At 40.3% G+C, this 11591-nt stretch overlaps 1 protein-coding gene across 2 annotated transcripts; it reads right to left on the bottom strand.

Annotated features, from left to right (window-relative positions):
* Nucleotides 1-1025: 1025 nt before the first annotated feature.
* azin1b (antizyme inhibitor 1b) lies at nt 1026-7656 on the bottom strand. 2 transcript variants are annotated; one of them, XM_028597895.1, is made up of 11 exons: nt 7478-7656; nt 6534-6677; nt 5912-6110; nt 5581-5754; nt 5173-5345; nt 4819-5032; nt 4506-4580; nt 4010-4175; nt 3640-3749; nt 2651-2868; nt 1026-2543 (listed from the first exon to the last, which is right to left on the bottom strand). In XM_028597895.1, the coding sequence occupies exons 3-11, from the start codon at nt 6011-6013 to the stop codon at nt 2468-2470; spliced, it is 1308 nt and encodes a 435-aa protein (XP_028453696.1). In that variant the 5' UTR covers nt 6014-6110; nt 6534-6677; nt 7478-7656; the 3' UTR covers nt 1026-2467. The 2 variants fall into 2 exon arrangements, with proteins under 2 accessions (XP_028453696.1, XP_028453697.1); XM_028597896.1 differs by lacking the exons at nt 6534-6677; nt 7478-7656 and adding an exon at nt 6416-6522.
* Between the last annotated feature and the right edge of the window lie 3935 nt (nt 7657-11591).

Genomic DNA, 11591 nt, shown 5'->3' on the forward strand with positions numbered 1-11591 from the left:
ATCAAACACAATGACTGAGCATGTGTACAAAGTGGACAGTCCACTTTGTACACATACTCACTGCATGTCACCATGGTCAGAAAGTGTTTTAATTCATTGAGAAGCAGAGGAAATCAATGGCTTCACATTAGACGTGTATTCATTAATCGGTCCTTAATATTTTAATAATGTTGAGGCTCCGAGTGAGCGATGGCTAGAGCTACCTACTACAGTATATGATAGCAGTACATTGTGCTTTATGATCAATCAAGCAAGGATCTTATTGGAAGCTTTATAAGCAGGTGAGAGCTGAGTGTCTTCTTCAGCGATAGACCGGACATGTACGAAAATGTACATGCAGTAATGGAAAATTACCAACATTTCCCTTGTCCTCTCTAGCCAGCAGGTCACCCTGGCAACCTTATCTGAATTTCCACCTCTAAATTTCTTTAATTACTGAATTTACAGATGGCTGGTTAGTTTGAAACAGGCTTCAGAACCATATATAATACTATAATGTACAGTGCCAAGAGGACACATTGTAGATACTGAGCTCTTTAATTACTCTGTAATTGAATTGGCATTTATTGTGTTTGTCATCAAAGCACATGCCGGTTTTCTTTAAAACACACAGCAGCAGCCCATGTCACTGATTAAATGCTCTTTTCTGGTTTAAGATGACACTGTAGTGCTCTGCTATCTTGTAATATACATCTAAAGTGATTTACAGATCCAATCATCTTTGGAAAATACATACTATCATCAAAACACATTCAAATACTGTACTAATGTACTATTAGATTCAGCCGCAAGGGAGATCTCATTCCTGGCTGCAAAGAAAACAGCCTAAGCAGCCCTAAATCTGGATTAGATAGTTTCCAGGAAATTCAACTACTGTGTAATCACAACACACACCAGACCCATAACAGATCAGAAACATTTGTTTTGGAACTAGGTTGGCAAACCGTGAAGATTTTATCCAGAATGTGTAGGAAGCTATAACTGTTCCACCCCTTACACCAAAGATCACACATACACAAGACAAATGATTTCAGTCAGAAATGTATTAAATTAATCACTTTCATTACTTTAACAAGCACAATTTACAGTCAAAAACAGGCTATGGTCCATTAGTGCCTTAGACAAGTAAGTAATTAATACATTAGTCATTTTAACACACAAGGGCTGGATTCTTTAAAAACTGCAGTTAAGTCAGGTCACCTTTAATATTATCAGACATAGCTGTACAAGAGAGTGCATTATGCCCCTCATAACTTTAGAGACATGAGGAAAAGTCTGGCATGTTATTTGCCATTTGCACTGCCTCAGAGGTCTGTGTACAACTAGCATGTCTTTCATGTGAGAGCTATAGACATGCAAGTCCACATCTGCCACCTACAGATTCGTTATGTTTGAGCACTCATCAGAAATGGCTCCTTTGCTGGTTTTTCAGATCCTGGGTGAACAAGGACCAATCCCTTGGAAAGAGACACTAATATGAAGATCTGAAAAATCAGGGTCGCGCTAAATGTCACAGTACTTATTTAACCTACAAAAAAGTTGTGCATTTTAAACCAGATTAACCTCACTCTATTAGTGGCAAGGAGTGTACTATGTATGCAGTTCTCTGTATTCAAGCTATAGCTCAGCGTAGAGAGAATCTCCCACAGAAATTCCTTCATGCCTTTCGAGTAAAGGGAAACCACTGAGGTCACAAATGGAAATCACAGCACACTTAATCCATGTAGCGTTAAAAAACACATCAATATTTTATAAACACTGTTAGATGGGCCACAGCATAATACCTGGGCAAAACACACTTAAAGATGGAGCTTTAAATTTGCCCCATAATATCTGAATCCAATAAATAAAAATGCATTGATGTGAGCTGCGATAAAGAAATAGGTTACATTGTCATAATTTCATTTAAACTATGCAAAGTGAGGGGTCTGAAGTACAGAATCTACAATAGGCATTGATTCTTTTAAACACTTCAAAAATCATCTACAGACAAAATGTATTGGTGTTGAACAGACGGGTTTTACACGACTGTCAACAGTAATCAATAGAGAACATGATTTAAATCAAGTGTACATTTTGTAAACTGATTTAGGAAACAAACCACCCCAAAAATGTTTGGGGGGGTCCCATCTCCAAAGAGTCGTCCATTTTGTTGCATAATGTCATTTGAGCTGGAGTTCTTTTAGCTGACTGATTTTAGAGGGAGGAGCGAGAATGAGAAAATTATCTTCCAGATCAAATTTACCAAACCAATTTAGACAACCAATTGTTTCCCATTTTGAGGTAAAAAAATAAAAAATAAAGTCAATTTCCTGGAAGAAACAATAGACTACTGCTAAGGTGGCTGGAATGTTGACCACATTCAGCCCATTGTCCCAAATACCTCGTTCACCCCTCTTCTCACATTGTGAAAGCAGAAGCTAAGGAGAATCTGTGCAATATAATACGGGACAGGGGCAGAGGGTAGTTACGCACTGTACTGGACCATGGAGAAATTCTTCATGGCACTGTCCAGTGCCACACCAGCCTCCTGCATTTCGTACCTGTGGACAACACAAAGCATCAGAATCAGTTCTCTGTAAGTGTATCATATCCTTACTTCATCTGGATTAGTGGTGAGCCTTCACATGCTAACTCACTCTATACTCACCAGTCACAGGTGGAGACAGTGTAGTAGACGGGCAGCTGGGGGGGGCCGGAGAGGCAGGTGAACTCCTCCAGGCCACACACTCCCATGTTGGAGAAGCAAAGCCAGTCTCCCACACTGAGCTCAGGCAGCAGGCAGCGCTCCACCACCTGGTCCAGCTGGTCCAGTGACGGGCCCCACAGGCTGCTGGGATACACTCCCTCATCAGCACACCGCACATGCTGGAGAGAAGAAAAGTGTCACCCTAAATGAGCAAGACCATCTGTCACAGGTAATGACATCTCTACTGCACATGTAAAATATACTCCTAATTATAGGAGGAGAGCAATATCTACAATCACAGTCTGATGCATCAGCCAATATAGCAGACTACAACTGTTAGCATCAGGGGTCTGGGGTATATGAAATTAATTAAAACTGCCCTGAAGCACCAGAACACAAATTCTACATCACAAGCCATCTTTGTTTATTTTGCCCTCCATTATTAGTTAACTACAGCTCCAGTTTTATTTTGTAGAGTTGGAGTCATTTTATGATGATTGTGAGGTAAACACAGGTGCATAGGAGAGGGACAAGTAGGTCAAAAGCTGCAAACAAAATCCTGCACACTGTCTAACTTGCAAAAGATACATTTATATTAGCGACGTTTCGGTACAAGACCTTCATTAGGCAAATGATTGTGAGGTAAACAGAGCGTAGAAGAGGAAAATATTGAACTGTCACTAGCGGTCCTGATCTGGTAGGGTGTACAGTTGGGTAGCAAACAGCTGTTTGTGAGTCGCTATCAACCTTTTTGACCAATGTCACATTGTAGGTTTAAATACCTCAGCTTTGTATGAAATCCCCAGAACCAATGTAGGGTCTTTACACTGGTCAATATAGTTCACCAGCAATTATGATCCTTCTTAATTCTTAAATAGTCATAATGCATGACCCCTTTTCCCTATTAAACTAGAGCTGCTATCAGATTCTTCATTCAGAGGCCTACTGACCTTGTGCACTGACGGGGCAGCGATGGAGTTTCCCAGTAGCTTGCAGCTGAATGGGCCATAAACACCCTCATTCATGTAGTACAGGAACTCAGTATCTTCATTGTTCACACCTGTGTAAATACAGTGGTTGACCATGTCAGAAATATAGAACATAGTGCATTATCTACAAACCGAGGACTTGACCTCTGATGGTTTTGTTATGATTATGCCACACCCATGTGTAAAAAACTTGACAAAAAAAAAAAAAAAAAAAATGAGAACACAAAATGTTTTTCTTTTCGAAAACTGCATATGATTATCAGCATATATTCACAGTCAGAGTGCAAAGACAAGTGTATTCCAGTCAGATTAAGAGGATTAAGTAACTCACCTTGAGCGAGGCTGTCCCAGTGGCGGGCAACCACCTTTTTGCCGATAACGTTGACAGCCAGGCTGAAAGCCGAGGCCACGTAGAAGCTGCCTGGCTGGGCCAACACTTGCACACCGGACAGTGGGGGGAAGTAAGCATCCAGCAGCGGCCTGACTGCAGACTCAACCTGCACACATAAAGTTAAAGCAAATATGCATTCAGAGGGCATTTCCAGATAAAAACAAACATGCAAAACTTTAGTTGTAGGCATTAAAAGCTGAAATACATTTTTCCATGCACGCTGTTAGTGAGAGGCAAGTGATGCGTTGATTAAGCTACAAATAGATGGCCGAACATCCAGAGTTGAACTTGTACTTTTTTTTTTTTTTTTTTTTTTAAAGGTTTATATTTTCACTTGTGTTAATCCGTTAAGGTAAGTCTTTGCAGAACCTGTTCATTGTCATTTGACAGTCCAATTACAGCATTCCCAGATATAACGCAGCCGTTTAGCACTTACCAGTTTGAGCTGAAACTCTGAGCCAGTAAATCCACCACCAATGTCCAGGATGTTCATGTTGAAGCCCAGATCCACCTGAAAGGAAACAGCAAACCGTAGAAAGAACAAGGGATTAAAAAGTTATTTAGGATACTGAAAAAAAAAGTTGACTCATATCTACTAAATTAATAATTTCATATTCATGGGGTGGCTGTGGCTCAGAGGTAGAATGGGTCGTCCTTCCAACCACAAAATTGGCAGTTCGATCCCTGCATGTCAAAGAGTCCTTCTTAATGAAAAGAAATAATGAGAACATTTTCCAGACAGTACCCACCCCCATGTCAAACACACAGCGGGCATCTGACAGCGCATGGGTGTAGGCCTGTTGCAGGTCTTGGCAGGAGCTGGGGATATGGAAGGTCACCCCAACCACCTGGACTCCAAGCTCCTTGGCTGCTTCCAGCAGGTGCCGGCAGCTCTTCAGAGAGAAGCCGAAGGACATGCTGGTCTCAGCTGCGTGGGCCTTGGTGGTCAACTGCAGCAGCAACCTAGGTGAGACCAAAATAAAAAGGAACATCAGCCAGAGATCAAAACATGAAAGAACATCCATCTAAGCAAAATAAGACGTCTTTGACATCTTTAACGGCTTTCCCAATCTTCTGAGTTTTTTTTCAGGTTTGCTGCCTACTTTGCACTGGGGTGTAGGCGGGAAATCTTGGACAACTCTGCCTCATTTTCGCACACAAGATGCTGGATGTTGTTCTTGGCAGCATGCTTGATGTGTGCCAGCTGCTTGCAAACGCCTGACAGAATGATGTTGTCTGGAGGCACGCCGTGCTCCAGCACCAGGCTCACTTCAGTCTGTGGAAAAGTGGACAAACACTTTAGAGAAATGAACGCAGCAAAGTCTAAAAGCCCCATAAAAACTAAGTACTAAGTGTGTTGCATACGTTGAAAGGATTACAGTCATCAGCTGACTAGTAATCAATTGAGGGCTTGAAATGTAACAGCCCCAAAATGTCAATAGCTTTCACAAAAGGGTGAAGCAATGTGCAAATAAGCTACCTAAATTTGACTCTGTGAAGTTTAAGCTTACCTTGTTAGCACAGATAAAGCCCAGGCCCAAAGATGCCAGCACCTCAATGACGACGGGGCTGCTGTTGCACTTGACTGGATAGTAAGGCTGGAGCTGTGGCACTACGCTCTGCCAGCATGCATGCTGCCTCATCAGGGCACCGAGGTCACCCACCACAAACGCACTCTTCTCCACCTGGGAACACAAGGAGGTGAAGTCTGCACTGAGTACAAAAGCAACTGGTCAAACCTGCAAAGTGTTAATGACCGTGTCATAAAAGCTATTTGAAGCTTTTTGAGAAGGACTTCCACTGCAACCTGAAGCCATAAAAAGAACTTCATGGTGAACTGACCTGAGCCTGCTCGCAGATTCGTCCGTCAATAACATCTTCAAGGGTCACTCCTCCCTCCAGGAGTTCAATGATGTAGCTGGGTTTGTCAGCGAGTCCTTTCATCTCAACCGTATTACGCTAAGCCGACAATCATAAAGAACAGATAAGCAAATCAAGGGGTCACGACTGAGCCAATGGGGTCCTGCCGGTATGCAACAAACTAGAAAAGGAGGGAGAAAAAAACAAAACATGACTATTAATATCACCACAATAAACTTTTTTACAGCAATTTAACCAGGTAAAATACACAGGCATACAAAGAGGATGATGAACTTTTACCTAGATTAATTTCCACGTTTAAAATCAACAGCTACACATATGACTGTAGTTCCTTTGGACACACGTTATCCCATTCTTTTTTGCATAATTAGAAAAGTAGTAAACTCCACACCTCACTGAGCTTTTATCAAAATCCATACTCACCCTAAAAAACACTTTAAAACAAATACAAACGTGTTTACTCACATCATGGTTTATATGCCAAATTCCACCCAGAATACAATGCCCCTGGACTTTGCTACAGGTATGTGCATGTAAGTCAGCATGCTTCTTTGGTGTGTACAAGACACAGTGAGTCACTCACATGGACAAGTCAGGAGACGGACCTGTCCCGCTATCAGCTAGGATCCCAAGGTGGCTCAGCGTTGAAGTCAAAGTGCTCCCGGTAAAGAGCCGCCCCTAGGCCCCCTGGGTAGCGCTCATACACCTGTGCAGAGACAGGGGAGCCCTGAGGGACAAACACATAATATTAGATTTGAACATAGGAAATACACTTTAAACGAAAGGCATGCACCATGCGGTTATCAAAAGTGAAATCACATGAAATGCAGTGTCTTTGGCTAGGCTAGACTAGGCTTGTCGGCCATTTCCGCTATTATGGGTTCACATTTGTTGTCACCGTGGTCAACATTTCACCGGCACAATCGATAAGTGTCGTTGTTTATTTTAAACCAATAAACACCCATTATATTATTCCTGACTGACTGACTATTTTTAATCACGATTAGTCCACATTATTATGACATAATAAAACACGCGAGTGTGCGCGCAAATAGTGTCAGAACTTTACAAATGACCCATTATTACAGTCACAAAAACAACATGAAATTTTATACCGCACACTTCATTAACATTTACATTAAACACGTAAAAGTGCAGCTGTATTTAACAACACCATCGCGAGGAAACGCGCTGCTGAGATATTCTCGGCAACGGGAGCGCTGCTAATGTTGAGCTGGCTGTTGACTGTACGTCGTAGGAAGAAGCTTATGTTAGCACTGCATTTTGTTAATAACCCCCAAACAAACCCAAACACTGGCACAATACAGGAGTAAACACTAAACTGAGGTGCTAGGATCGCTTCATAATTTACTAAGACCATTCAATTTAACATTAAGGCATCTCAACTACACTAAATTCAATGAATCGGTCTGTCATGTGTGGCTAGAAGGCAGAAAGACTAGCCCGCCATGTTACGTCCGCTTGCTAAATCCAAGGAACTCAACCCAAGTATTTCGCTTTACTTACGTGAGATAACGGCCAGAATGTTTTGGAAACTCGTCTTTTCTTTTTCGGCGGAATTTTTAAACAGTAGTGGGCACAACGATATAAGAAAGAAAGAGAGCGGTTTTTGCCATATGTGTAGATGGACGAGCTTCGGTTGAGTAGCGTCTTCTCTATCGGTTGATGGGCGGAGGACTACTGAAGACGAGCAGAGGAAATGGAAAAGGTAATCAACGGCATTGGGCGGGGCCTAACGCTCAGTTCCACCAATGAGGTTTCTGCATTTTTGAGAACATACCAAATATGTATTTCCGAATATCTTACAGGCCGCCGTAGATCTGTGATGATGTTTATTCAGGTTACATAACCATAAACTTCCCGTAGATGGCTACTCGATTTAGTCAACCAGCCTAAGACCTCAACTGCTCTTTTTTTCACGAGACACTTCAGATACACTTGTTGAACAATCCCAGCTGCCCAAGACCACTAATTCTACACAGTCCACTCACAGCTATAAAAAAAAACCTATATTTAAGCATAATGCTTAACAAAATGCTAAACAATGTTTTCTTAAAAAAGCCCCCATTGGCGCAATTTCTCACAGTGACACTGCAAAATTGTGAAACAGTGGTGGAAGAAGTAGCCTTCTCATTTATTTTACTTAAGTAAAGTAGCCATACTGCTTTGAAAAATAATCTTGTACAAGTAAAACTGCTTCATTCAAGATTTCAAGTAAAAGCACAAAAGCATTAACAGCAAAAATGTACTTAAAGTATTAAAGTAAAGGTACTTGTTGGGCAAAATGGGCCCTTTCAGAGTTATATTATAGTACCCAGAATGCCCAGAATATATATCGTATGACTTATATACAATATATATATACATCGTATATAAGTCAAATATATACATTATTTCACCACTGTAAAGATAGGCTATGCATTTATCAGTGTGTACCAAACATAAAACCACTAATTTTGGAATATTATTACTGATGCTTTGACACACAAGCCGCATTTTAATGTTACAGCTGGTGAAGCTTATGGTGAACCTGATTGTTATACTTTACATAGGCTGTTTAACATGATTTAGCATCCTGGCTCAAGCTGTCTTTGATCATACACGTCTTCAGGATATTTGTATTTTTGTATTGTTGGCTCTTCTCACTTCTCCTTACTGGTTTCAAAACATCTCACCAAAAGATTGCTAAAATATGGCCTTGTTTTATGTCACACAATATGCCTCTGTCTAGGTAGCAGATATTTTGACATTCACTGTGTTCCTGCTAATGTCTCACACAATCTGATCTGGGGGATTATTAAGATTCAAGAGTTTATTGAATGTTTTGTTGATTAGTCTTTAAGCCACACTTGCCAACTGTGATAATTGAATAGTTTGTGCTATTCAGTTTGATGGTAAGAAATTCATTTTGAAAAAATTTATCTCATTAAGCATGGTGGTCAGGAGTTCAGTACAACACTGAATGTCTGCCACAAAAACTCAGCCTGCAGCCAGCCTTAGTCGTATGACTTGTATTTCTGTGACATTGGAGCAATACGCTGCATGGCTTCATCTATGTGTCTGTCTGGCTGTCCTATAGCGTTTATCTATCTTTGTGTGTCCGAGGGACACTGTATACAAAACAAAGTGGCCTAGAAAAGTGCCTAAACAACAAGGAAAGTTCTCTATGAAAGCACTCTCACGCTGATATTTTAAGACGTTTAGCTGACTGACCTTCCGGTTCAGAGACCAAGTGACTGGATTAAATGTATGGATTCATGCAGTAGCCTACAGTCATGCTAATTGCCATAAGGTAGAAGAAGAGCTAATCAAATTGAGCCCTGCAGTTCATATTTCTGAGAAAGAAGATATGGCTTCTAAATCTATTTGGGACTAGTGGAACAGTCAAGTCAAGGCTTATTTGTAAAGTAATTGTGTGCAGTGTAATATATATATACAAAATAAAGTGCTTTACATAGCTATAACTCATAGACAAATGACAATAAAAACAAGGTGTGCATAAAAGCAAGCAAATAAAGTATATTATGCTTCAAAGGTCCACGAGGATAGGAATAAAATAAGATTTTGTGCTTCAGTTCTGCTAAATTCAGCTAATTTTAATTAACTTGACTGTCATCAGGAAGGAAACTCAATTTGCAGCAGAAGTTAAGGATATAAACAAACAACTGCATCCATAATCAATTCTCAACACTCTGGCATACAAACAAATAAAAAATAAAAAATGTTCCCAAATTATGAAGAGTTCAGTAAGACAGCTTCCTTTAAGTAAAAGGAATGTTGGAGCTGGGCAGATATATCCACCAGTATCAGCTATTGTCATAGTATTGGTAGGCCAGGCCTATATGACAGACTGACAGCTGATAAGTAACAACAAAATACCAGCAAATAAATGCCAAAAACATTTTGTCATCATTGTTTGTCATCCAAAAAGTACTGACTATTAATAACTATTATTTTTCAGATAGGGATGTTAACAATGAACTGTTTAACCAAACGGACATTTGCATGGGCGATTTTAGACCCTTTTTAGGGGGGCTCAAGCCCCCCTAAATTTCATCTCAGCCCCCTTTAAAAATAATTAAAAAACCTTTTTTTTTAATCAATTTTGTTACTTCAAGTGAGAGTTTGCAAACTTGTCTGTAAGTGACAGACAAACAATTACAGGTTCAAAGGACTTGAAACTGTTTTTATATCCTGTGTGGCTGTTGCCGATGCTATGCACCTGTAACCCAGTCAAGGAAAGGGTTAACAGAAACTAGTGTTGGCCAATCAGAGGTGGTTGTGCCAGACTCCCACCGTTGACTGAGTCTCTAGCTAATCTGTCAGAGGGAGAGCAGGATGTGGTTGTAAAAATAATCTTAAAAAGAAAGATTAGAACCCAAATTGAAACGTAAGCAACTAAAATTGTTGAATGTTTGTGTCAATTGGTCGTTATTACTGTGACTTATACAGTGTCAGGTTTAGTTCCATCATAGTGTCAAAAAAACGATAGCTGATGTTGTTGTTCAGTAGGGAGGGGGGGTTAATACTTTTGCAAGGCACTGTATCCGTGTCACATTCTCATTAGGGGCTGAGCCCCCTAAAAGTCTGATCCTAGATTTGTCCCTGAGTGACAGCCTGTAGGAAGAAACTGTGTCTGGTTGTTTTGGCGAACAGTAGTGATGGGCAAATGAAGCTTTGCGAACCACTGTCTTTATTTTCTCAGCTCACTAGATAGCACTCTCTGTTCAAAGAAAAATGTTAAAGGAATGGCAATTCAGTGTGTTTTCAACCCTTTGTTGAACAGAGAGCGCCATCTAGTGAGCTCAGAAAGTAAAGACAGTGGTTCGCGGAGCTTCATTTGACCATCACTAGCGAACAGTGTTCTGTAGGCAAATTTGCATTTCTCTGCCGACTCATAAGTAACGTTAGCTAGCCGACTTTTTAGGTAGCATAATATTTAGTTGAGTTAAGGAATAGCTACAGGCTAACTAATGGACTTTTGGCATTAAGCAAAAAAAGTTCAACTTACTGTATAAAATTACCCGGATGATTGGCGACAATTAGCCTAGATTTCAGATAAACAGAACAGTCTGGTAAATTCAGAAAATAACATCACTTACCTTAAACCTTAAAAACCAGGACAAGACAAAACTTAAGCCATTTACGATATTCAAATATTCAATTCAAATCTAAGACGATATCTAGTCTCATATCGTGATATATCGATGTATTGGCGCAGGTGGATGCTTTGGAGACAGGCTCGGAGACAGCTGCTGATGGACTTTGTCGGTCGCGCGAATGGGCAAGCGGTTCCAGGAACCTGGTTGTGTCTGACAATGCGTGCAGCATCTTCTCATGTTTTATTTGCTTGGCAGAAATGCTTGCAATCAATGTCAGGCTACTAGTTGCTTGAAGTCTGAGATAACCACGCCCCCTTCATTTGACTATAACAGATGAAAAAGAGAGGGAAATAAATTTGTGTGGACTTATGTAATAAAAGTCCCCTGAAATAAATAAATGTGTACAAGTCTCCTGAAATAAATAAATAAAAGTGTTGTAATTTTTGAATTTCTTTTAAAAAGGTTAACATTTTGAACTATATTGACTCATTTTTATATACATATCTATTACTATTTCT

This window comes from Perca flavescens, chromosome 14 (genome assembly GCF_004354835.1).
Source record: "Perca flavescens isolate YP-PL-M2 chromosome 14, PFLA_1.0, whole genome shotgun sequence".
Classification (NCBI taxonomy): Eukaryota; Metazoa; Chordata; class Actinopteri; order Perciformes; family Percidae; genus Perca; species Perca flavescens.